The following is a 27,965-nucleotide window of genomic DNA, read 5'->3' as shown; positions in this document are numbered from 1 at the left end:
GGACGTGCTGTTTTTCAGAACTGGGGTGAAAAACTCTTGTGTTGAAGCCCTGTCCATGTCTCTGTTTTCTGAGTGACGCTGAGGACAATGGAGAATTATCAAAGTTTCCCAAAGCAAACAAGCTGTACCTGTCCACAGAGCACAAACCATATGAAGACTTTAAAAGTGGCATCAGAGCCACAGAGGGTTTGGATTCGCGTGATCTGTCTTGTGCTTGTAATCGGTGGGCTGTTGAAAGCTTTTTTCCATCTTTATCTCCCCCCCTCCCCAATTTGTGAGTGACATTTAATAATTCAAGTAATTGCAAGTCATTAAATTATACACCTAGTATTTTCACTTATTGTGATACACTGACACTGAGCACACGAAATCTAAACCAATATTCTATATAACATGTTAAATTATGATATTTAGTCACCAAACCAGTGACAAAACCAGTTTATTGTGGAAGACCAGCCATTAATCCAACAGTATGTCAATTTGCACATTTTGTCCACAGTGTGACGCTGCATATTTACCATGCAGTCCTTTTTTTTCTAACATGAAAATGAAGTGCTGTCATTACAGAAATGGTGAGTATGATGTCATACAGAAAGAATATTTACTATGACACAATCTGAATTCATGGCAGAGTTTGTAGCCGGAGGTGGTAGATGTACACAAACTCAGTTCAAAACTTAAAGTGCAAGAGGTTGCAATAAAAAAAAAACACTCCTTTAAAAGTAGAAGTACTACTTCACTGTCTTTACTCAAGTACTAAGTACATGCTATAAAAATGCACTCAAAGTATAAAAGTACAAGTACAGCACTAAGAAAACATATTTACACAGTATTGAATTTTCATCTGCTGACTGCACAAATGTCCGAGTCTAGTTCAGGTTTGTTTGACAAAGTTGAACATTACGTCACCCAGTGGACTGGACAACAACCAAGGCACAGACGAGCGTAATAATGCAGAGGCCGCAGGCTGATGCCGTGTAGGATGTGAGGAATTCATTTCTACAGTGCTCATATTCTAAATTCTTTGAACTGTGTTGCTGCATTTTATAAAATGTTAAATCCTATAAACAGAGACTGAAGGTTTTTAACGTACTGATTCATGATAAGAAAGACTTTTATGAAGCACAGTGAATGTGTGTATTAGCTTCACAGTACTTATATGCAGTCTTGAAATATGTGGTTTTCCTGTGGGTTAAGCATGTTTTGTGTGTTTGTTTAGCGGCTGTAACAATTAACTTTTAAATGACTCCTGTTATCTACTGCTCTGTTTTTTGATAACTGGGATCAAGTCAGTCTCTTCCATGAAGTTTGACTTGAACCGCAGCTCCAGCACAACGGCCGTGTTCATCAGAGGGAAACACAATGAAACAACAAGGTCAAGAGTACAAAAAAACCCACAGTGAATAAGATTAAATAACTATGATGGATATACAGGATATGAAGTTAAATCTAGAAATGGGTCCTGTAGCCCAGGATTAAAGGAGACCTGCAGCTAAAAAAACACTTCCTTTCTGCTCTTTCTCGCACTTGCATCTCGTGAAATCTTAACACTTTTCTGATTGGACTTTGCTTTGATCTGCTTGACTTAGATTCTTGCTGCCTTGTACCTCACTTGTAAGTTGCTTTGGATAAAAGCTTCTGCTAAATGACTAAATGAAAATGTAAATAATTAAAAACCAGGATCAATAAGCTTCAACATGATCAGTTCTGATATCAGTACTGAAGAAATTAAGAAAATCAATTTCTCATTACTCATTATTGCAGACTAACAGTTAACTTGCACGTGTTAAGACATTTATCTGTTTTTGCTATTTCAAGTCCAGAGAGGTCTGTCTGAGCCTGTGTGTGAGGGGCAGAGGCAAAACCAGGGGCAGCACAGACACACAGAGAACTGAACCTTCAAAAGTGTGGTTACACTTTACTAGAGACAATACTGACTATGCCCATCTGGTTCAAAAGCAACAAGTCTTTGGCATGTGAGCAGTCAGAGAGGAGGAGGATGGAGATGTCGAGAGAAGAGTAAAGTGTTGCTTGATGATGTTAGCAGGACGTCTACATCTGGCTTCCTGGTGTCAGTGGTGTTAAGTTTGTCCTGGTACTATTCAGTTTTTGCCTTGTTGACGGTGAGAAAAAGACACAAGCAAACTCTGATATTCAGCAAGAGCAAAGGAACTTTCTGGATTTGCACCACATCCTCTCATGCACATGGCAGCAGTTTTTACCTGAAAAGAGCTGGAAATTGTGGAAAGTTTAAAAGTGTCACACCTCAGTGTGAAGCTTAAGTAAGGCAGCTAAAATTATAAGGAGTTCTGCTGTTTAAAGGTGGAATCCTGTCAGTGGATTCAACTTACAAAAAACACCTCAAGCACATCAGCTTGTCCTGGTGCCAGCAACTTATGAACTTTTAGTAAATCCAAAAAGGAGACGCACACAGACTTGCTGATTTTCTTCTTTAATGAAGCAACATTATATGAAATATATGAAGCTGAAACTCTCAGGGCAGTTTAAACCAATATAGGACAAATATCTGTTGCTTTTTATGGCTTAGGTTTTGCTCTTCTGAACCATCTGGACACAGCAATTGATGAGAGTGGAAACAGCTTTTAGATGAAGACACTGCTGTAAATTGTTGTGCTGTAGATTTTCTCTCAGGTCAACTCATCTCCATGTTTCATCTTTGAATCCTTGGCAGCTGCTTTCTGACCAAATGCTTCTTTCCTGTTAGAAGCAGGTCAAAGGCTGTGATGTCCCACATCATATATTCATGGAGTTAGGAGCAACAACACAACTCTGCTCCACACTAACCACACAAGTCGAGCGTCCACATCAGAGTGGTCATTATTCTCCTACTTCTACCGGAGGCAGGATCACAGTCTGTGCATCCTGCCCATTCTTTTTCTGTTTCTTTGCTGTTAGTGCTGAAGTTCTAATTAGGAAAACACAAACACTCAGGGTGGACAGTGTGGATGACTTGGTGCAAGAGTGAACACATTTTCTTCATCATCAACACAAACCTGACACCAACCTAAATGATTGGCAGTAATGAAAGAACCATCCAAATGTTTCTCTTAAGTCCAAGTATCAATGGTGCAGAGTGTGTGTGATGGTGAACAGAGGGAACTTTGATTTCAGCTGCTGATCTTCAGTCAGCAGAGTTTCTGTCCACAGGAGACACTCTCACACCTACACACTGCACAGAGACAATGAGGAACCAGGACAGATCCAGAACCCAGGATACAGAGGTTCAGTGAATGTGGTGTTGAAGGTGTGGAGGTGGATCAGTTTGTCAGAGGAGACACTGTAGAAGGACAAAGAGCCAGCAGGACAGTCCACATACACTGCTACTCTGTGAGAGACAGAGGACGAGGAGATGGGTGTTTTTATCTTATTGTTCCAGACATAGTAGCCAACAATATCAGAGCAGCTCAGACTCCAGGACTGATTGTTCCATCCAAACACACAGTCTTCACTGTTTCCTTTCCTTCTGATTCTTCTGTAACTCACTGATATATAAACTGTTCCTCTCCACTCGACCTCCCAGTAACAGCGACCAGTCAGAACATTTCTACACAGCAGCTGAGGCCAGAAGTCAAATCTGTCTGGATGATCAGGATATGACTGATCCTCCCACACATGTGTCACCTTCCTGTTGTTGTCAGACAGTTGTAGTTTTCTGTTTACTGTGTTTGGGTCCAGTTCCAGTTCACAGGCATCTGATGGAGAGAACAAGACACAAACAGCTGCAGTTTATCATCTGTTGATTTATCAGCAACTTTACTGACAATGACTGAAAGTAAATCATTCCAACTTCCATTTCATCTTCAACTGTGAAGAATGTTTGACTCCATTTCAAGTGAAATTCAACAATCCAGTTAGAACAACAATCCACTTGAGCATTTTATGAAATGGATCAATGAAATCCACATCATACACACATTAGACACAAGTCAACTCTGGAACACCTGTGTTTTTTTCCACTTGAAGTCTATTTTTCTCCTCCTGGTGTTTAGTGAAGCTTCATCTTTAAACACAGATGTTTCAATGTGTTTTAAAGCTGTTGCAAACTTTTTCCTGGTGTCTGTATTAGTGTTGTCAATAGTATTGATTTATCAATACATGTCTATACTGAATATTTGAAAATGTTTCAATATCCACACACTGGTATATGTTGTATATATGTTTTGAATCTCCGGCCGAGTTACCGTTTTGGATTGTACAGGTACCTAATAAAGTGACATCACACCTAAGTGACTAAATGTAAATGTACCAAGTACAAAACCTCAATTAGTAAAACACTGATATATCACCTACAAATCACATATTTCTAATGCTCTTCATGACAGGTCAGCACCAGTGCTCTCACACAGACGACCCAAACATTCATGTGTCCTCCTCACAGAGCCAGAAGTTAAACCTCCTTCCTTTATAGACCAAATGAACTGCAGCTAAAAACTCACCTCTTCAGTCTTTGACTGAATCAACTTGGTCTGAATGTGGCTAATGAGGATTCTGTCCGCATGTTCTCCACCACATACTCTGCTACAAGCCACCTTAGCTCTGATTTATTAAACACACTGAGAAGAAAGTGAGGGGTCCTTGAACACAACTTCCACTGGTCAAACCTGTGAAGTACTAGTTACTGAGCAGCACCTGAAGGTAACAAAACTCTTGTATAAAGACAGTGACAGTAAAAAGACTCAGAAGAAACAAAGTTCACTTTCTGTTGGCTCCACTGTTAATAAAATGTATTTCTTAGTTTTGTTGGATCACTGTGTTAACTTTGTTGTGTTTGTGGATTTGAAATTGATTGATTGAATTCTAACATCTTTCCAGCCACACGGACAAAAAACAGAAGCTAAATCCTGAATGAAACTCTGGAGAAATTCATCTTTGTTCTTCAGTCAAGAAAAGCTTCAAATCTAGTGGAACATGTGCAGCTGTGTTCTCAGGAATCAAACTTAAAACACACTCACACTTCCTCAGACCAGGTTTCAGTCTCTGTGGTCCACCATGGTCCAACCTGGAGGAAGAGACAAAGTCAGAATCAGCTTCATCCACCTTCACTCATCTCCACCATTAAACATGAACCAGAGTTCCTCAGTTAGTCAGAGACACAGAGAAACAGTGTGAGAGCTGCTGTTGTCTGTCCATCTGTCCATACCTGAGAGTGTCCAATCTCCAGTGTGGATCCTCCAGTCCAGCAGACAGCAGCTTCACTCCTGAGTCTCCTGGATGATTGTAGCTCAGGTCCAGCTCTCTCAGATGGGAGGGGTTGGAGCTCAGAGCTGAGGCCAGAGAAGCACAACCTTCCTCTGTGATCAGACAACCTGACAGACTAAACACACACACACACACACACACACACACACACACACATTGACTTTATTCATTTGCTGGAGACCATAAACCATAAACTAAATCTAGGCTATAAAATGTCATCATTCAAATTCATGCTCCACCTTTTTACCAACTAAACAGCCAACTGTAGAAACTAGAATTAAGGTGGGTCATGGAACCAAGTCAGGTTGTGGACCTGCTCTTTGCCTTTGCAAGGATACTGGAGAGGTCAGAGGAGTTTGCTACACAAGTGAAAACATATTTTCCTGCTTATGATCTGCAGAATCTCATGTGTGTTATAGTAACTAATGTCCATCATTTGTTCCTTTCATTTCTGGCAATAATACAATGACATTGGAGCCTTGTAGTTAGTCCGAAGTAAACGCTCTCCATTAGTTCATCTGTGTCCACTTCAATTATTGATATTTTATTGGTTGTGGGGATTATTCTCTTCAGACCAAACTCGTGGAGTCCAGCTGAATATAGTTGAGAAACTTTACTTTACAAACAAGTCAAGTTTCTGTGGTTAGAACAAAAACATTACCCACTGACAATCTGCTGAGTCAGCAAACCTCTTCATCACGATAGCTTGTCAAATGACTGTTTACAAAAATCTGAATCCTGACCTGATAGTTTCCAGTCTGCAGTGATGTTGCTTCAGTCCAGCAGACAACAGCTTCACTCCTGAATCCTGCAGGTCATTGTTACTCAGGTCCAGTTCTCTCAGACTAGAGGACTGGGAGCTGAGAACTGAGGACACAGCTTCACAGCTTCTCTCTGAGAGGTTACCGCCACTCAGTCTGAAGTAGATTTTTAGCAATTAAAAGAAAGTTCAGATATAGAAACACTAAAACAATTTAATGGGGAAACTTTAAAAAATTGCTGTAAACTGACCTGAGAGTTTCCAGTCTGCAGTGATGTTGCTTCAGTCCAGCAGACAACAGCTTCACTCCTGAATCCTGCAGGTCATTGTTACTCACATCCAGGTCTCTCAGACTAGAGGACTGGGAGCTGAGAACTGAGGACAGAGCTTCACAGCTTCTCTCTGAGAGGTTACAGTCACTCAGTCTAAAAATAATCCAGTAAAACAAAAGAAACCAGTTACAAACATTAGTTTTCTGTCATGCCAACAACAATCCACTTAATCTGAAATAGTCTATGTGCACATACAGAGCTTTGTTGGAGGCTTTGACCACTGGCAGCAGCCTCAGAAGAGCCTCCTCTGAAGGAGAGTATTTCTTCAGGTCAAACACGTCCAAATCTTTTTCTGATGACAGTAAAATGAAGACCAGAGCTGACCACTGAGCAGGAGACAGTTTATCTGTGGAGAGACGTCCTGATCTCAGGGACTGTTGGATCTCCTCCACTAGAGAACCATCATTCAGTTCATTCAGAGAGTGGAACAGGTTGATGCTTTTCTCTGCAGACAGATTCTCACTGATCTTCTTCTTGATGTACTGGACTGTTTCCTGATTGTTCTTTGATCTACTTCCTGTCTGGGTCAGCAGGCCTCGTAGGAGAGTCTGATTGGTCTGCAGTGAAAGACCAAGGAGGAAGCGGAGGAATAAATCCAGGTGTCCATTTGGACTCTGTAAGGCATTGTCCACAGCACTCTGGTAGAAAGCTGTGGGTGTATAAACTGATTGTGGTTTAGACAGCAGATCAATTCCAAAACTGAAAATACAATGTACATAAAATGCAGCCAGAAACTCCTGAACACTCAGATGGACGAAGCAGAACACCTTGTCCTGGTACAGTCCTCTCTCCTCTTTAAAGATCTGTGTGAACACTCCTGAGTACACTGAGGCTGCTCTGATATCGATGCCACACTCTGTCAGGTCTGATTCATAGAAGATCAGGTTTCCTTTCTGCAGCTGCTCAAAAGCCAGTTTTCCCAGAGACTCAATCATCTTCCTGCTCTCTGGACTCCAGTGTGGATCTGTCTCAGCTCCTCCATCATACTTGATGTTCTTCAGTTTGGACTGAACCACCAGGAAGTGGATGTACATCTCAGTCAGGGTCTTGGGCAGCTCTCCTCCCTCTCTGGTTTCCAACACATCTTCCAGAACTGTAGCAGTGATCCAGCAGAAGACTGGGATGTGGCACATGATGTGGAGGCTTCGTGATGTCTTGATGTGGGAGATGATTCTGCTGGCCTGCTCCTCATCTCTGAATCTCTTCCTGAAGTACTCCTCCTTCTGTGGGTCAGTGAACCCTCTGACCTCTGTCACCATGTCAACACACTCAGGAGGGATCTGATTGGCTGCTGCAGGTCGTGTGGTTATCCAGAGGCGAGCAGAGGGAAGCAGGTTCCCCCTGATGAGGTTTGTCAGCAGCACATCCACCGAGGTGGACTCTGTAACATCAGTCAGGATCTCATTGTTGGTGAAGTCCAGAGGAAGTCGACACTCATCCAGACCGTCAAAGATGAACACAACCTGGAACTCTTCAAACCTGCTGATTCCTGCTTCTTTGGTTTCAGGAAAGAAGTGATGAACAAGTTCCACCAAGCTGAACTTTTTCTCTTTCAGCACATTCAGCTCTCTGAAAGTCAATGGAAATGTGAACTGTATGTCCTGGTTGGCTTTGTCTTCAGCCCAGTCCAGAGTGAACTTCTGTGTTAAGACTGTTTTCCCAATGCCGGCCACTCCCTTAGTCATCAATGTTCTGGTTGGTTCATCTCTTCCAGGTGAGGCTTTAAAGATGTCTTCTTGTCTGATGGTTGTTTCTGGTCTGTCTGGTTTCCTGGATCCTGTTTCAATCTGTCTGACCTCATGTTCATCATTGACCTCTCCAGTCCCTCCCTCTGTGATGTAGAGCTCTGTGTAGATCTGATTCAGAAGGGTTGGGTTTCCTGCTTTAGCGATCCCCTCAAACACACACTGGAACTTCTTCTTCAGGTTAGACTTGAGTTTACGACGACACACTGCAGCATCAATTCCTGAATGAACAAAGAACAAATGAAATCAGTGAGTGGATCCTTCAGAAAATCAGAGAATCTAAACTTTTAAGTGTCTGTAGAGTTTTTCTTCCTCCATCAGTTTTATCATCAGTGGAGGACAAACAGCCTCTGATCTGATACAGATGTGTGCAGCATATTTACAGCAGAGTTTGGAAATGGAAACCTCTCTCCTGCTGTTTCCATTTCCTCTTTCCATCATGTTAAATCTGTTCAAATCCTCTTACTGCTCTGCAGACAGTCAGCCAGCTCCTCCTGCTTCATTCTCCTCAGGAAGTTCACTGTGATCTTCACAAATGACTCTCTGCTGCTCCTCCTCTGCTCTTCATCCTCCCTCTGACTCTCTGACCATTCTGGATAATCTAGTCTCAGGACCCTCTGGATCTCCTTCAGCTGGTTCTTCACAAAAGTGACAATGTTGTCCTCCAGCAGCTGGAACAGAATGAGAAGTGAACATTTCATTGAAACTGGTAGAAGACAACATGTGATTCATCTGTCAGTCTGAAGACCTGCTGGTCTGAACACAGCAGCATGGACTCTGTTAGGACCTGAATGGTTGTTGAACATTCAGTCTGGGTTTTATGTAGTTCATAGTCAAAGTGTGATTGGACATGTACAGACCATAAATATGGAGTCCAGGTCTGGTTTATCCTGCTGGGCAAACTGATCACTGTGAACCTCTGAGCTCTGCTGCTCAACTCTGGGGAGAAAATAGAAACTTTAAGGAAATGTAATGACTTATAAACAAAGTGAGTAAAAAGTAAGTGTTCATGTGGACACCTGGTGGACACCTTCACTTCAGGACAAATGGGAAACACTGAGTAAAATTTGCAGTACAGTGGCTGAATGTGGACAGGGTGTAAACCTGTATATCCTGCACATATTAAAAGATGTTTCTTGTCTTTTAAGCCTGAAGGTGGTAATTGAAGGACAAAAAGGTCTTGTTTGCTTTACAGGTCAGTTGCATGAACTTCTGAATGTCAGGATTCAGTTTGAAATTCTTACCTTCCATCAGCAGCTTGTTCATCTTTAAAGTCAATAGAATGAATCTTAAACCTGTCAGTCTTCATGGAGACTGAGATGTGTTTCATCCTGATAAACAAGTGACAAATTTATTTATAATGTATTTGAAAGCTAAAAAAAGAGATGATTTTTGACTGAATCTCAGTTGTAGTTTTCGGTTTGTTGCTGACTCAATACAAATTGTTTGTGCTGTAAACGTCTGAACTGTGATAACAGTATTTGGAATCAACCTTAATAAACTGCAGATGTTATGTGACACAAACAAGACACTGGATAAAGTCTAAGTCTTCAGTTCACGAAAGCTCACATGGACATTGTCCTGTCAGGGTTATGACTAAAGTTGTGTTGCCACCAACAACTGTGAAGGTGATAGAAAGGGAGATGAGCAGCTGGTCAGACTAGATCAGGCTGATCACTGTGAACCTCTGAGCTCTGTTGCTGAACTCTGGAGAGAAAATAGAAACTTTAAAGGACGACTAAAAATAGGCCAAGAGTTGGACGTAAAGCAGGAGTTTGTTCCATTCAAGTTAAAGGAATGTGGTGCATCTCCATTTCCTCAGTAAACAGTTCAGTTACTGTAACAGAATAGAAGAATGAACATGAAATCAGTCCCTATCACTGATCCCTGTCCTCCTCTGTCTGCTGCTGACAGCTACAGGGTCCTGTCTGCTTTGGGACTGTGACTGTCTCAGTGTCCACCAGAACCTGTGGCACATTAGGTTGAACAGTTAGTGCATTAAGTGCAGCACATCCAGCTTTTGATGACTTCCAGCTTTAAGTGGATGGAAACTAACGTGTTTGTAGCAGTTAGTGATTAACCAACAAGCTTGTTGTGGTGAACACATGGCAGTGGATGAGGAACTGTGGTCACAGCTGAAATCATCACTTTTCTGCACATTTATGATCGTTTAACGAGTGTTTTGATCATTTCCTCTTATAGATTGTTAATTTACGGAGCATTTTTACGCTCGTGCTTAAACTGATGTTGTCCGGTCGAGTTAAAGAGTAACTTTGACTTTACCTGAGCTTTGTCCCTCTCTGCTGCAGACAGGGACACTTGGCTGAGCTCCGTCCTCACTCAGACTCAGAGAGAAGAAGCTGCTCCACAAGTTTATTTTCTTATTCATTAATCTCACAGAATCTGTGTAGCATTAATGTGTCGACGCACGTTTCGTAAATCAATGTCTTTGTTGTTTTGTTTTTTTAATCGATTATATCGACGTGTTGCCCCAATCCTTAACATAAAGAAGGTACTGGATTAAGTGTAAGTGTTCAGTTCACTGACACACACACGTGCACATTGTCCTGTCAGGGTTATGTGTAAACTACCACCAACAGCTGGAGAGTTGATAGTGACAGTGATCAGCAGTTATCAAAGCAGGAAGTTCAGTAAAGTTCTGGAGTAAATTCATTATTATTATTCTCTCCACACCCAAATAAATCCCTAGTCCAGTTTGAGATTCTTACCTTTCACGAGCACATTGTTCATGCTTAAAATCAATAATTTGACTCATAGACCCATCACTCTTCATAGAGACCCAGCTGGGTTCAGCAGAGTCTGGTCTCTGCTTCTTCATCCTGATCCAAACAAACAAGAGACAAATGCGAAGTAGTTTGAAGCTGAAACCAGATGAATTCTTTGTAGTTTTTTTGTAGTTTTCCTGTTTTTGGTATGTTGCTGACACTTGACTTAATTAAATGGAGGCCATTTAATTTGGTTGGGATGCAGAAGGCCGTGGGTTTGAATCCCACCCCACTAGGTTTGGACCCGCTCATTCACCTTGGTGCCGATCCCAAGTTCTGGACCAATTAAATATTATTTTTCTCCAGAGTCAAATAATTACAAATTTTTATAAACTATAAAAATAACCGTTGAAATTCTTACCTTTTACCAGGAGCTTGTTCATCTTTAAAATCAATAATTTGACTCATAGACCCATCACTCTTCATAGAGACCCAGCTGGGTTCAGCAGAGTCTGGTCTCTGCTTCTTCATCCTGATCCAAACAAACAAGAGACAAATGAAAAGTAGTTTGAAGCTGAAAGCAGATGAATTGTGAGCAGACTGTCAGCAGCTGAAATGTTAGAAGCAGATAGAAAGTCAGTAAGAAGACAGTGGATGAGGAACGTTCTCCTGTTCATCAACATGGAATCTGATGAAAGATGCTGTCTCATCTTAGTTGCTTAGTTGACTAATCAGTGGTTGGCTCTTTGTTAACTAAGACAGTTAGTAGTTGATGATTAGTTCTTCTAAGCTGTTATTGAGGAGCCGAGTGGCAGATGTGACAGTGAGTGGGAATAATGATGGTGGACTGATTTGACATGGACAAGAGTCATGGACAGTTAGAGATCCTCATCTCACCTCTGGTCTTTGGTCTGGCTCTCATGTCCCCCACACAGAGTGGTTTTAGAGGGAGGGACTCCCTCCTCTCTGTCCTCACACTGATTCATAGCAGAGTCCACACCTGCTGGGAGAGCTGAGCTCAGTCTTTACAGCAACAACACTGACAATGTTCCCTTGAAGCTGCTCAGTTGCTGAATTCACATCCAGTCACAGAGACTTTGGAGCTTCAGCTGGAAACACAGAGAAGATCAGAGAGAAATGAACAATGTAAAGTTTTATTGAACATCCTTCAAATTAGACCTTGTTATTATTCATCAAGGCTTGTGGACTATTTTCCTGTTATTTGTGCTAATTATTGTGATCAGGTCAGTGACTGTTGACATCTGTTGGTGCTGCTCAGCAGCGACTCAGGCTCGACACTCGCTCGGCTAACAGGGGATATTCTTACTATTCTTATTATCTATTTTAGTCTGATTGACTGATTGTTTTAATAGTATGAGCTTTGGGAATGGCAGGTCTAATCAAGTGTGTGTTTCTGGGACTGATTATTCTCGAACAGTTCTCGATAACCTGGACAACTTCTAGCAGCAGAAGCCAGCTGCTGACCTGCAGCTGTGATGTCCTGCTCAGTCCAATCAGTGACGTACCAGCCTTTGGTTAGGTTTGGTTAGAGGACAGCAGGCCACAAGGAGTCAGAGAGACTGGTGGAGGGGAAAGAGAGGAGGAATCAAACATCATCTCAGAAGAGGAAATAAACCACTGATGCCTTCTACTTTGCTTAGACACATACACTTCCTGAAGAGGAAAGTGGATGAACTCTGAATCCTATGAATACTGTGATTGTTGCCATGATTTTCACAGAAATGTATCTTTATCAGTCTTTTCCAGATCTGTGAGGTAGAAGGCTTCTCCCTGATTCGTTTGGACCGGACAGATGACTCAGGCAAAGTTAGAGGAGGTGGAGTGTGGATCTATCTGAATGACAGGTGGTGCTGACAACATACGGTAAGAGAGACACTGTGCAGCCCGACACTGAATTGCTGAGCCTGAGTTTAAGACCATGTTACCTACAGAGAGAATGTGGATGCATTATTTTATGTGCTGTTTATGTTCCACCCAGTGACAGTGTGATCACAGCTACCACCTCTATCAGAGACTGTGTCCAACTGTACGAGATAACAATTGTCACATACTGACTGTTGGAGATGGGATGTCACAGTTTTTCTACAGGATGTAACAGACATAAATCTGTTCACAGATTGTGAACATAAAGACTGTTTTCAGATAAATGTACAAGTTTATTCCAGATATGTTCAACAAACTATGACAAATTAGGTGCAAATATTTTGTTTCTAAAACTAATTTCAAACTAAGAAGGAAGATCAGTGTTACTATAGAGACTTGGTGTGGAACAAGAACAGGAACAGCTATAAGTGGAGCCACTTTTAATGACTTTGAAATACTTTCTGCAGCTACATGTGTAATAATACATCAGCATTAGTGGAACTAAAGTAACTCAAATACAAAAATCTATTGTATTCCAACCATCAAACGTGCACACACACCAATAATTAGCAGCAATAACACATGGGAAATATGAAGATTCAAATTAACAGGTTAGATTCAATTCAACTTTATTTATATAGCGCCAATTCTTTTTCTCTTTAGAGAGTTACTGGGGCATCCTGAAAGTAGAGAATTACCAACCTAGAAGTAACAGATGGATGGACTAGTTTTTCAGCATCACTTTGAGACAGGATGCTCCTAATTTTGGCAATGTTCCGTAAGTGGAAGAAGGCTGTTCTAGAGATTTGTTTTATATCTGGGGTAAAGGACAAATCCTGGTCAAACATAACTCCAAGGTTCCTTGCAGTAGTACTGGAGGCCAGACTTATGCCATCTAGATAAACAATATGGTTGGACATCATGTCTCTGAGATTTTTGGGCCCAAATACTATGACTTCAGTTTTGTCTGAGTTTAGAAGTAAAAATAAGTTTTAAAAAAAAAATCAACTTGTGCAGGAGTAACATTAAGGTGGCTACTTTCCATTGTATTGACATATGGTGAAGCAAATGATGAAAGAATAATTTCTTTAAATTTGTTGACAGCTTTTTCACTTAAGCATCTGCTATAGTGGAATTTTCCCCTAACTGCTGTATAGTCCATTATTGTAAATTCAAATGTTATTAAAAATGGTCAGACAGAAGAGAGTTGTGAGGAAATATTGTTAAATCATCTGTTTCAATGCCATTCATTAAAACAGTGAGTGAGTTTATTTAAATTGTGGGAAAAACCAATTGAATCTAATAATGAATTAAACGCAGTGCTCAGACAGTTACTGTCAGCATCTACATGAATGTTAAAGTCACCCACTATAATGACTTTATCTGTACTAAGCACTAAATCAGATAGAAAATCAGAAAATTCAATCAAAAACTCTGAATAAGGGACTGGAGGACGGTACACGATAACAAATAATAGTGGTTTTTGAGTTTTCCAGTTTGGGTGTGAAAGGCTAAGAGTAAGACTCTCAAATGAGTTATAACTATGTTTAGGTCTAGGAATTATTGATAAGCTACAATGGAAGATTGCTGCAACTCCTCCACCTCGGCCTGTGCTTCTAGGAACATGATAATTAATATGACTCATTTAAACTGACATATTCTTCCTGCTGCAACCAGGTTTCAGTGAGACAAAATAAATCGAATTGATGATCATTTATTAAGTCATTTACTAACAGATTTAGAAGAGAGAGATCTGATATTTAATAATCCACATTTAATAGTTTTGGGGTTTTGTTCTGTAAGAGGAGTATTCTTAACTTTTATAAGGTTACCTTTTATTAACTCCTCCTATTGTCGTTTTTAGTTTATTTAATTTAGGTCGGGGAACAGACACAGTCTCTATAGGTATGTGGGAGTTTTGGGGGGGTGACGGTTGTAAGGACACTGCAGAGAGACGTGTAGGACAGGATCTCTGCATCCTAGGCTCAACTCTGGATTGTTTAATAAAACCAGCCATATTTCTGGATAAGAAAGCTGCACCATCTAAAGTAGGATGGATGCCATCTCTCCTAATCAGCCTAGGTTTTCCCCAAAAACGTTTCCAATTGTCTATGTAGCCCACATCGTTTGCTGGACACCACCTAGACAGCCAGCGGTTGAATGACGACATGCGGGTCTACATGTCGTCACTGGTCAGATTTGGCAGAGAAAATTACGGAGTCCGACATTGTTTTGGCAAAGTTACACACCGATTCAACGATCATTTTAGTGACCTCCGATTTGCGTAATTGGGCGTCATTAACTCCCACGTGAATAATAATCTACCGCCGACTGGTGGGAACTGCTGGGGGACAGCTAGCGGGGGCTACGCTAGGTTGACCCGCACCAGCTACTGGGGCCTGACTAGCGGAGTTGTTTTCCATGGAGCGGAGCCGCGCTTCCAATTCCGTGAGCTTCGCCTCCAAAGCTGCAAAAACCTTACACTTCTTACAAAAACCATTATCACTAAAGGAGGCAGAGGAAAAACTGAACATGAGACACAGCGAGCAAGTGAGAGAAGGAGAAACAGAGGGAGACAGAGAAGCCTTTGCTAATGGATAACTGCTAAGCTAACGAAGCTAAAATAGGTCAAATGTGGAATTAGTTCATGTTAGCTGGTTATGTTTTACAAGAGCAGGTGCTTGTGTAATAACAAGCGTATGTCACGACTCAAGTAATAATTATTGTGTGGAGAAAATCACTAATTTTAGTAAAATAAGAGCTGCAATCAATCAGTAAACAGCCCTTTAGTAGAAACCCGAGAGTGTGCAGAAACAGGAAGTGACGTAATACGCTTTCCTCACAGTAGCTCACCCAGCGAGCTAAACAACCCTCATTAGCTAAGCAGCTAATGTCGACCTTCGTTCACACTAGACTCTAGTGCTAAATATAGAAGAGTAGTGTTACATGTGGCTTCGTTCTTCCCTTTGCTGCACGGCCACTTCAATCAAATCTGGGGGACAAATGTACAGTTTACCTGCTTCTGCAGAAACCAATACGCCGCTGGTTCGAGTCCGCAGACTTCCTGACAACTTTCTACTACTGGCTCCTCACCTGAACACGGTGGCTAACTGTTAGCTGACAGCAGCTTTTCACACAGACAAACCTTCAACTTGTGCTTTTTACAGTCCATCAAACTGCAGCTGAGAATCTTTTACACACTGAAATTGTCACTTACCAAAGATTCACACGGAGAAAAGATCTGCGCCACAACACGGAGAAAGAGAAAGTAAGAACTAACTACAGGAAACAGGAAGTAACCAGGAAGCTTGTCTGGAGCAAATAACTGATTACTAGTTCCTACTGACTTTATAGGATATTAAATATTTAGTGGACTATATAGTGTTTTTGTCTGACAAAACACTTTGACACTGTGAGATGTTTTTTTCTGGTTAGGCTGAAAAAGGTTTGAAGTTTCAAGGTTCTCAGACAAAGCACACAGCAACTTTTTAAAACGTAAATGTATTTAAGATTGTAATGTTGTAAATGTAGGTTTTGTACAATGATTTACAGTAAAATATGAATAATAAAAGCTGACATGAAATATGAATTTAGCTTATTAGTAAAGTTCAGGCCCAGTGTCACTGACGAGTTCTAACTTACCATAACCATATTGAACACAGTCTGTTCTGTTCTCAGACCAACTTTTCTTCCCAGTAGATTTAAAGTAACAACTGGATCCAAATCTTTTCAATCCTTCAGGACACAACTTCCCTTAATGTCAAACAAATGTTTAAAGACAGATTTCATGTCATTCAGTATCAGAATGATGTTGATCTGTAGTGTCACTGTGTAAAATAAGATCTTAATCTGCTGCTTTTGTTCAACATGTTCAACAAAATGAAACAACTGAACATAAAGGCACATTCATCATAAAATAATTATAACTCAATCTAAAGACTGTTAATTAGTTTTTTTTATCATAACAAATAAAGAAAATAAAACTAAGAATTTTGCAACTTTCATTGTTTCCTGTCAGCTGTTTATCCTGTAACTGGCTGTGATTATAAATAAAAACTAAAGAGAAAAACTAAAAGTTATAGAGGTAGCATGGATTATTATAGAATGTTCCAGTTTATTTAGAAATATTTCTTACCTTAATTTTGCTTTTCTCTTTCAAATTTCAGCAGAATATCTAGTAACAAACAACAAAACAAGAAACAGACCAAAAACATCAAATAAATTCTGCTTTAGAAAAGACAAAATTAATGTATTTCCTGTGCATTAATGTCACTGTCACTATCACTCTGATTGGACTAAAAGGGGCGGAGTCTCTCTGTGGTGTTGTACTGTTGTTATTGCAGCTAAACCTGACTGAACTGCTACTCATACAAGATCTTTGTTCAATTCAATTCAACTTTATTTATATAGCGCCAATTCACAACAAAGTCATCTTAAGGCAATTTACAGATTATAAAGATGTATAGAGAGAACCCAACAATCCCCCCTTGAACAAGCCATAGGCAACAGTGGAGAGGAAAAACTCCCTTTAACGAAAGAAACCTCCAGCAGAACCAGGTTCAGGGTGGACGGACATCTGCCTCGACCGGTTGGGGTGAGAGGAACGTGAAGAGAGAAAAAAAGAAAAGAGCAACAAAACATTGGACAGGTTTGTGGGACCAGTAGCTGCACACTGGAAAACACACAGCTTCAAAGCTGGGGACACCTCCATAAAGAGACAGAAAGAGGGAGACAGAGAAGGACAAAGACAACTACGAGAGAAAACACATAGAGTTAATACAGTGGTGAGAAGAGAGAGGGTGAAGAGGAGGAAAGGAGCTCAGTGCATTGGGGGGTGGGTCCCCCAGCAGTCTGAGCCTGTAGCAGCATTGTAGACCTGAATGAGGGAGTTGTAAGCAGGAGCTGTTGAGGTGATCACCCTGTAGGCCAGAGACAGAGCTTTGAACCTGATGTGAGCAGCTACAGGAAGTCAGTGTAGAGACATGAAGAGTGGTTTGACATGAGTCCCTTGTTCTAATCCACCTGCTGCTGTTGCCTTTGTGTGGAGTCTTCATCTTCTTCCCGTGCACGTGTGTGTTTCCTGCGTGTGTTCCAGGTTTTTCTCACAGTCCAGAGACCTGCATGTTACGTTCATTAGTCACTGTAAGGATCTAATAAATCATCAGTGTCACTAGGATCTAATAAATAAATAATAATATGTTACTTCTATTGATTAGTGATGATTTCCCACTTACCTCCTTCCTGTGGCTGAAAATCAGTCTGCTCCTCTTCAATACTGTCTGGATTATCAGAAATATCCACGTCATTTTCCACCCAACCTGTTCCACCTTCCTCCACCTTACTGTTGTATCTGACTATCTTTGAAAAATCTGGATTGGCGTAAATAGCTGACGACATCTTGAGACTGAGACAGAACATTGGCTGAACTTCACATACGCTGCTATTGAAGCTGTAAATACAGTAATAAAATCTACTTTTCTGTTGCTGTCAGGGTTTTTGTCCAACCATTTAGAGAACATCAAGGAAGTAACAAGAAAACCACAGACACATCTTTTTATTCATGAGACTGTGGGATAAAAATAACTTGTAGCTGCAGTTTGTGGTTTTCTTTACTTCAACTAAGAGACTGTGTTGTCCAGTTTTTAGATTTGAACCTGATACAAAACTGTGGCAGCAAGACTGAAGACAACGTCATTTTGATCATAAGTTTAAAAATATGAAGGTTTTTGTCAGAAATATCAATGTGTGCAGATGTTCACACACAGAATTAACAAGACAGAATTAAACAGGAAATACTTCTTTATTTTTAAAGAACTGAAACTTCATCTCTTGCAACATAGTTTTACTGCTGTTAGACAGGTCACCATGACGACTGTGGTCAGAGTGTGATGTTTCCATTACTGCAACCATCAGACCAAATATAAATAAACTGTATAACAAAGCAGCTTCCTGAACTTTTTTCATGTTTGACAAACTGTTTTAAGTTTCATTACTGTTCAGACTCTAAGAACAGCACAAATACTCCAACACAGTGTGTTTTATTTCCAGAGGTGGTAGAAGTACAAAATATTAATTTACAAGTAAAAACACAAATATTTCCTTTATAAAAAAAACTACTTCACTCCAAGTTTAGCTTCAAATCATTTACTCCAGCAAAAGAACCAAGTACATGCTCTGAAATGTGCTGAAAGTACAGTAGTACAGGACTCCACTGTATTTTAAACAGTATTTGATCAGATGTTCTCTTCAATATTTAAATTCAGCTCTATATAGCATCAATTCACATCATAGTCATCTCAAGGTCAAGACTATGCAGATATGTAGAGGAAACCAACACATTCTCATGCAGTTCACTGTGTTGTCTGCATGAGGTTGTTCATAATTTCATATAAAGTGTGTTTAGTATTTGAGTGGTAAAGCATTGGGGTATTGAAGTATTGACGTCTGGGATCACAGATGAGAGATGAGAGGTGCACTGTGGGCCTTCTGTGAGTTGGTCTGGTTCTTCAGAAATCCATGAAAATGTAGCCAGTGTGTGAACAGTGTTTTGTCCTGACAACAGTGTGTGATCCAAAGGCTGCTAAGATGTTTGCTTTGTTAACCAGTCAAAGTGCTGGTTGTGTGTCAAATAACAGAGCAGCCTGTTCTGACTCCTATGGCATCAAAGTGCTGCTTAGTCCAGTCCAGGTTTTCAGTAAGTACAATAAAAACCCAGACACTAATAATTTTGAAAGATGGTACAAGAAGAACTTGATCACAGGAGACCAGAGTTTGACTCTAGTGAGTGATGTTGTGCTCTGTAATAATCGTTACACAGCGTGATGCAAGTGGTTCCTATAGTAAGAAAGTATGTGTGTGATGATGTCACTGCGTGTGATGATGTCACTGCGTGTGATGATGTCACTGCGTGTGATGATGTCACTGTGTGTAACGTTTTGTTTTCATCTAATTATTCTTATAACTTGATCTACTCTGAACTTTTGTACCTAACACAGTTTTGTGTGAACATAAAGTCGTTCCAGGTCGTGGAGCCTCCAACAGAGACGTCACATTGTACCTGTGGTGTCAATACGAAACGCAAACGGATGTAAAGAAGCCTCATTATCTGACGCTGTGTGTTGGACAGACAGGTGGCAGACGCCTGAAGGAAAAGGTTGTTTAGCATTTGTTTTAACTATTCAGGACAAAGTGCATCAACGTCACTGTTTGTCCCTAGTAGACAGTTTATGGCTAATTAGAGAACAACAGGAGAGAGAAGATTTTCCCATTTAAAGAAAGCAGCATGATGTGTAGACACACGTCTGCATTCAAACTGAATTAGACTTTGTTACTGCAGAACTGATCCAGTGAGCATCATTCTGAGGTGAACTAGACCAAGTAACATGAACATGTGACACAGAATGAACAAGTCAACAAATGTGAGATGACTCTGAGGATCAGGAAGAACATTTCAGAGTTTGACAAACAGCTTCATCCCAACACTACACACGTCTCTGTCATCAGAGGAAGCAGCAAATCTACTTCTCACAGATCCACTTTCTAACATGATTATATCCCTGTGTTGTCCATTGTCCCTGTTGATCACAGCAAACTGCAGCAGTCCAGACTGTGGGATTGTCCACTGGACTCGTTGCCCAGAACCTGTGGGACAACATTTGGTTTTCTGTGAGACTCCTGATTATTTTCACCTTTAAATAAACTTAAAACCTGAAAACACAAAGGATTATGGGTAAAGGTCTGATCCCAGATGTGTAATGAAATCATCCCCTACTCACCACATAGTGTGTTGTTATACTACACAGTCTGTAAATTCAATTGAAATTTCATCTCAACTTTATTTATATGTCACCAATTCACAACATGGTCGTCTCAAGGCTCTTTACAGAAATCAAGACTGTACAGATATGTAGAGAAAACCCAACAGACCCTGAGCCCCTTTCAGACATGCACTGGAATTCAGACATTTCTCAGACTTTATCTGTGTGTCTGTGTGAACGCAAACACCCAAGTCTGTTGGCCCTGACATTACCCACATTTTACCAGCCAGCTCCCTGATGCAAAGTCCGGATTATCTCCACCCGAGCTCATTTGTGAATAGAGGAGGTAAAACTCCAGAGGATTCACCGTGAGTGAGTGGGCGTGTTGATGACGTCCACTTCCTGCGACTGTCGCGAAATCAGCCAAATACAAATAACTGAAGGTGAAGAACTGTGTGTTTGTGTTCACACATACACATACACATTCTGAAAGGGGCTGAAGAGAATCCAGCTAAACCCGTTTATCTGATTAAAGACTTTTGCTGTAAATTTTTTCCAAACTTTGATTCAATACAACAACTAACAAGCATAAAATGATTTTTAACATGTTCACTGTCCTGCCTCATAACACATGGTTCAATTCTGTGATGAAAATGTAATAAAAACCAAACTGGTCTCACGTTTTTGTCTGTGTGGATCCATCAACCCAATTCCACTGATATTTTCCTGATGTCCATTTGGTCTTTAAACCGATCCAGGACTCTTCATTCATGTTCAGCTTGGTGACAAACTCCTAATAGTTGAGAAAAGACAATAATCATTTCTGCACTGAATCTGTGTCAACACAGGGTGTAAATCACACAAAGTCCAAAAACAGATGAAAATCAGCTCCTTTTCAATATTTTGACTGATCAGAATTTATTGTTTTCCTCTAAATTCTAAAGCTTTTGGCTTTTTATCCACTGAGTAGTATTTGAATCAATGGAAGGTTGATTTGATTTCTCATTTTTAGTTTCAGTTTCAGTAAAAAAAATGTGTTTTCATCCTGGTTATGATGATTTCTATCACCCAATTTTACCTTTTATTTAACTCAATTTCTAATCAAGAGAATATAAACAGCTCTTTTTTTACATGTGCAACTTGGTCATTTCTTCCTCTGTTAATCAAACTAATTTGAAATTCTTCTTCATCACTAAAACACATTTTACTACATTTGTATAAACGACTTTTCTGTTCTGCTGTAAATGTCAGTAATAAAACGATGAAATAAACTACAGAGTCTTAAAAAGAAAAAGAGAAAAAGAACATTATCTCCACCTGTTCAAACCCCCGAACATGATGAATGTACACGAGCAGCAGTGGATCTGAACACTGATCCAGTCCACACACACAGATCAGGTTGAGTTACAGTCACTTTACTAGAATCAATGATCAATGAACAGGTTTCAAATTCTACAGCCTGAAAACTGTTAAACCAGGAAGATAAACCACCAGTGTCCAGACAGGAAGCAGGTCACACACACACACTCTCTCTCACACACACACACACACACACACACACACACACACACACACACACACTCACACACACACACACACACACACACACACACACACACACACACTCACCTGTTCCTCTTTGCTGTTGATAATCACCAGATTTGATTCTCTCTTCTCACAGTCTGTTTGGCTGTTAGACCAAGTTTTCTTCTCAGATGATTTAAAGTAACAACTGCTTCCAAATCGTGTCCATTCTTGAAAACACAGTTTGTCTTAATGTGAAACAATTGTTCAAAAAAAGCATCATCATTAGCAAAATGATACATTTCCTTGTTAACATTGTCCCTCTGAGGTTTTTAATGCTGTAATAATTAGAAGTAAAGTCAGCAACAAAATGAAACAACACTATGAAAAAGTAAAAACATGTTTATGTCATAACACATTAGAACATTTCTGGTGTTTAGTGTCTGTTTTTTACATTTATCAACTTTTTCAGCTGCTTTATTTCACCCTGTAACTCACTGACTATGAGTCTGGAGAAAACCAACTATATCAAACGTGTCATGTGTTAAAGTGCAGGTGAAGCTGAATCTTTTGCTTGGTGATTTTCAAACATTTTATAAAACATTTCATACATCAAAGTTTGTCCTGGAGCTTTTTCACTTTATTCTGTAACTTACCACACGTGTTGTTCAGGTTGTTGAGTTTCTTCTCCAGTTGCTTCTTTTCTGAAGTGACTATAACATTTGGTGGGAAACAACGAAACCACAAACACATCAAAAACATCAAAACACTCTTCTCCATAACAAAACAGCATCATGATTATGATGTAAGCATGTTCAAATGTGACCAATGGAATTTAAATGAATGCTGTTGTCCTTTAACCTGCTGGGTGATGACCTCTCACATGGAGTCATAGTAGCTCATCTAGCAGGTAACAAGAAGTTTTTGCTTTAACAAGACATTTTCTGCCAAATGAAGACAAAAATGAAAGTGCAGCCAAAATAATCCCATGATTCAAATCCCTGAAAGCAACAGTTTATTTCACTAACTGACTGAATTCATGGTGAAGTGTGGAGCCTACAGAGACAAACGAACCATTTCACACTGAAGAAGAGAGACTGCATAAAGGCCAGTATCAGGAAAAAACAGCTTTGGCATTGAACATCTAACTATATCAATAGAGCCCCAGAATAAAGCTACTGAACACATGGTTGGTGCTTGGAGAGCAGCAGCACCAGCCAGGTCCAGTGTTTCCCAGTCGGGTGATTCCTGGAGTGAATCAGGAATCAGGTTAACAACAGTGTTAAAATGTGTTTGCTGTTGCAGTTTCCGTGATTTCTAACAGATTTTGTGGTTTAAAGAGGCTTTAATTAAGACAACAGGACGTCCAAAGGTTTAGAATAAAGCTCCTCACAGACAGAGACACTGTAAATGATCTGAAGCTGCTGTTTGTGACAGCTGGAAGCTTCTTCTCACTGTGTGGTTCTACAGACAGAGAGAGAAACATTTTCATTCGGGACGATTTCCCCTGATTATTTTCATCTGCTTTTCACCTCTTCACCAAAAAGTGACGTCATGATGACTCAGACGAGATCAGCATGTTTGCTGTGCAGTTACAGGAACTGTGGTGGATGCTAATGTCATTTGTTGTAATACTTATCACTAAAACTCACCAGCTTCTTGTGATCCAACATCATCACGCTGATCTCCATCCTCCATCATCTCCACCTCCATGTTCTCTCTCTCTCCTCTGATATATTTCACCCTCAGATCAGACTCAGTTTTTAGCTCTTTAGTCCATCAACACGTCGAAACAAATTCAAACTAAGTGAACTTCTTTGTGAGCAGTCTTCACTGAGTCAGGCAGCTTTTAGCAGAGAGCATCACGTCTTCATGCTACGATATAAGCTTCACTAGCAGAACTGTGTGTGTCTATTGTAATAGAAATTTTTCCTCTTGGAAGAATTGTAGACAGAAATCAGCGTGATGAACCATCTCACTTTAATACATGCCGGCATGGAGAAGAACACATGGATGTTGAGTGTTGTTTCTGACTTGTATCTCTCAAACCCCTTCTATTTATACTTAAACCCAAGAAAGGAACCACACTCACAAAACATAAATGAAGAAACCAGGTGCAGTCATCACTCTTGTCCTTTTCTAGATTATCTGAAGATATCAGTAACAAAGTCAATAAAACCCTTTTATTACCCTCTTTTAGATCTTGCGACCCCAGGACTCACTATCTGCTACATTGCTTTGGGCCTTGTAACAACAAAGTGCCTGCTGTGATCTCAAACATTCCTCCAAACACGACCCAGCCTATGATCTCTTGTCCTCTTTGTGACCTCTTCAATAGCTCATCTTGGTTGATTGTTTGCTAATTATCTAACCATATGACTAAATTTACTTTCTTCCCTCACACTATCACACCTGCGTGTAAGTTCATTGTAACTCAGTGATGTCAGCATCACCACCTGCTGCTACAGCATCATAATAACTGTGCTGTGCTTTGTGGAGTTTGTGACGTCAGGATCTGTTTGCTGCAACAAACCAACCACTAGATGTCACTAGGATATAATGAGCTCTTCAATGAGGCTTCATGACATGAAACTACTGGCTGTGAAGCCTCAACAGCTGAATGAGGCTTTATTATCTCATCACTCGTCTGTTTGCTCAGCACCACACATTTTTACAAACTAAATGCTTCCTGCTCTGGTCGGAGCCTTTTTCTACGTGGTTAGTTCACTGTCCTGTCACACATTCAACAATTTCTGTTGTTAAACATGTGCACTGACCTGATTGGTCACGTGACCCAGCTACTGCTTGGTATTTTAGTTGATGTCAGGAACAGAAGAATCTGTCACAGAATGTGTTTATGATTTCTCTTATAGAGGAAATATCGTTACTTCAATAGCTTCTGATTTTGTGATGTTTAACCAATTTAACTGCTAAAGCTGAAACTCTGAGGGTGAAAAATACCAAAGAAGAGAGAGAGGTGGAGATGATGCTGGATCACAATGAGCTGATGTTTGGTGTTAATATGTGGGAATTTGAACAACTTTTACCTCAAACAACAAATGACATCATGGTCTATTCCACTTCCTGTGACACGATGAACTTGTCTGACTCGTTATCGCTTGATGTCATTTGGTTCCACTGGAGTTTGAAAGTCTTTGTTCTCACCAAGCAGATGAAGATAATTAGGTGAAAAGAGGCTCCACAGTTCAGAATCATCCCTCAGCAATGCTTAATAAAAATGATATTCAGTGTATTTTAACTGTAAGAAGCTTCTACCTCCATCATTCATGAACCTTTTTGTCTTTTCTTTAAATCACTGACTTCCTCTGCCTGTCTGCATGGACTCTGCTCTTAGTTCGTCTCTGCAGGTTCTTTCATGATACAGGCAAATAGAACAGGATCTTGCTTCACGCTACAGGAATATTTTCATACAGTTTCCTCGTTTGTCTGAGGTCAAAACTGTGACTTCTGTTAAAAAAGGAAGTGAAACAGCTGATGAACAAAATGTGGGAAATTATGAAATAAACAGCAAATATCACATTTCTATGTTTACATGTTATTTATCAACAAATTTAAGTTTATTCTTTACTCAGAGAATATTTCAGTCCACATCAAAGTCAATCTCATAGTGACTGAGATGAAATCACAGAAAAGTGAAGTCATCTCATGTCATCAGCTGAGCTTCATGATGCATTTGCACACAGTTGTTTTCTGACGGTGGAGTTTTGTTAGAAAGGCTTCAGTTAACAGACAGTGTGAAGAGGTGGAATAATGACAGTGAGCAGTGGCTTTAAATAATGTGGGACTGATGTGTCCATATGTCATATAACCAATCAGAGCAGTTTATCTTACGATATGTGGACAGGACGATGATCCCAGCCGCCATCAGAAGACACAGCACTGCTAGACACAGAGCAGCTCCTCTGAAAGACTTTCTGTGGACTGGAGGATGATTCTGAGTCTGTGGTCCTACAGAGACAAAACAACATGGCAGCTGGTTGTTACTGATCATCAGCTTTAATCATGGTGGTTTACCCACAAGCATCGTGGTTCAGGTCTGTGGTTGTGTTGGCATCTGTTCAAAATGTCCACAGAAGTGTCCAACTGACTCACAGTCACTTTACACCTCCCACTTCTTCCTGTTGTGTGTTTGTTGCACTCTGTGGTAAAACTCTGTACCAGAGCTGATGCTTCTACAGATCTGACAACTGATTCACTGTTAAACTGTGACCAGTAGGACTGAAGCCAAAAACTGAACACATTCAGCAACAAAACCCCTGAATATGAGTTTTCTACAGAAACCTGTGTTAGTTTACATGTAGTCAGCAGTTTGTCAGCAGAACATGATGTTTCTTTTTTCACTTCAGCTTGAATAAAGTTTTATGTATAGTCCAAAATCAACAATTTAAAGAGATAATTTGCATCAACATCCTTTAACCTTAGATGCTCAAATCATATAAGAAAATAAGTTACTGCCCATTAAAAAACCTTTAATGGAGAATAAAAGAAAGAAAGTTCAGGAAGAGCAACAAGATGAACAGATGTGCAGTAGATGCTGTGTGGACAGAACAGAGCAACAAAGCAGATTTACACCTGTGTCCAATCACTTACCTTCTTCCTGTGACTGAATATCAGAGCCATCATCTCTGATATCATACGTGTTCTCGTAGATATCCACCTCTCTTTCCTCCCACTCTCCTCCATCTTCCTCCACCTTTCTGTTGCATCTCACCTTCTTGGAAAAATCTGGTTTGGTGTAAATATCTGAAGACATCTTGAGACGACTGAGACAGACGGACAGTAGCTGAACTTCACTGACTGTTTTCTACCGTAGTATAAACTACTAGCTGTGGCAGAGAGAAATGCAGTAACATGATCTACTTTACTGATGCTGCTGTCAGGGTTCAACCTTCTGTCTGCTTCACAGAAAATTGAGGAAGTAAAACAAATGTGTTCACAGATTTTTATTCATTTGAATGTTTGATAAAAATAACTTGTAGCTGCAGTTTGTTGTGTAATTTACTCCAATCAGGAAACTGTGATGTTATGAACTATTTAACTATTTATGAAACTATTTAAAGTAGAACAACCTGGATACAAAACTGAAGACATTGTCTTTTTGTTGTTGTTATCAAAACTGGTTCCCAATTTTTTATTACACCTACATCATATTTGTGTTTTGCCCTCAAGGAGTCAGGCTCACTTCTCAATGCTGGTATAGTTGCTGCCTCTGTTCCTGATAAGAAGGAGGATGTGTGTGAGTGTGTTTTGCTCAGATGCAGCAGGACAGAAATGAAAGACTCTGTGATCAGAGACGGTGAAAACATCAATTTCAAGTTGTTTCCATCAGGCACAGAAAAACACTTTTTAATAAAACAGCCTAAAGTTGCCCATTCATCTGATTCTGACTTAGCTAATGAAATGTGTGGAACAGCATTTGGAACATGATAGAAACAGGTTTGTTCCTCATTCAGAGACACAGACACATCTGTGATCTGACTTCACTGACTCCCATCTTTGTTCATGAGGAACATCAGGGCCATGTGAAACATGCTCTGTACAATGTAAATCACCTTCTGACATCAAATCTGTGCACAGTGGGGAAACCAGAGAACGTGCACGTGAGAGTAACTCTACAGACCAGACAGACAGCTGCAGCTTCCATTCATACACATGGAACAAAGAATCAGGACTGTACTTCACCATGGTGTGTGTCTGCAAATCCAAATTACTACACACTTGTTTTCCTTCTGATGTCGACATCAAACAAATCCCAAGTTTCATCCTTAATCACGTCCTAATAAATTGACGGGGCACAATTTTGAAAGATTGATCTTGAGAATCAGCACAAGACACTGGCTGAGTCAAATGCTGTTTTTGTGGTTTTCCACAAACACCTACACTATACACATAGTTACCACTCGTCTTTGGAGGTGTTTGAAGTTCAGGTGCTTTTATTACTGACCTAGTTGTTCCACTGTCCACCACAAATGTCACCTCTTGACCATTTACTTATA

At 40.2% G+C, this 27,965-nt stretch overlaps 1 protein-coding gene and 1 long non-coding RNA gene across 2 annotated transcripts; both read right to left on the bottom strand.

The window, feature by feature from the left end:
• Window positions 1-918: 918 nt before the first annotated feature.
• LOC137099630 (NLR family CARD domain-containing protein 3-like) lies at window positions 919-15,958 on the bottom strand. The gene is made up of 12 exons (XM_067476728.1): window positions 15,885-15,958; window positions 12,269-12,363; window positions 11,681-11,892; window positions 10,787-10,897; window positions 8,918-8,996; window positions 8,524-8,728; window positions 6,508-8,278; window positions 6,232-6,405; window positions 5,964-6,137; window positions 5,162-5,335; window positions 4,974-5,020; window positions 919-3,713 (listed from the first exon to the last, which is right to left on the bottom strand). Exons 3-12 carry the CDS (start codon window positions 11,767-11,769, stop codon window positions 3,184-3,186), a joined length of 3,354 nt encoding a protein of 1,117 aa, XP_067332829.1. The 5' UTR covers window positions 11,770-11,892; window positions 12,269-12,363; window positions 15,885-15,958; the 3' UTR covers window positions 919-3,183.
• Window positions 15,959-18,504: 2,546 nt separating this feature from the next.
• LOC137099684 (uncharacterized) lies at window positions 18,505-26,769 on the bottom strand. Its single transcript, XR_010910782.1, has 5 exons — window positions 26,560-26,769; window positions 22,605-25,917; window positions 22,054-22,178; window positions 21,105-21,217; window positions 18,505-20,308 (listed from the first exon to the last, which is right to left on the bottom strand). It is a non-coding gene; the product is annotated as an uncharacterized lncRNA (long non-coding RNA).
• Window positions 26,770-27,965: the final 1,196 nt, after the last annotated feature.

Source organism: Channa argus, chromosome 1 (assembly GCF_033026475.1).
Source record: "Channa argus isolate prfri chromosome 1, Channa argus male v1.0, whole genome shotgun sequence".
NCBI lineage: Eukaryota > Metazoa > Chordata > Actinopteri > Anabantiformes > Channidae > Channa > Channa argus.
This window is presented reverse-complemented; position numbering and strand designations above follow the sequence as displayed.

Bases quoted from the DNA above. Each gene is read 5' to 3' on its own strand.
- LOC137099630 (XM_067476728.1), bottom strand. From the start codon at position 11,769: ATGAATCAGTGTGAGGACAGAGAGGAGGGAGTCCCTCCCTCTAAAACC. The intron at 10,898-11,680 runs GTGAGATGAGGA...TGTTTGGATCAG, and splicing joins AGCCAGACCAAAGACCAGAG to GATGAAGAAGCAGAGACCAG. The intron at 6,406-6,507 runs GTATGTGCACAT...GATTATTTTTAG, and splicing joins AAAGCCTCCAACAAAGCTCT to ACTGAGTGACTGTAACCTCT.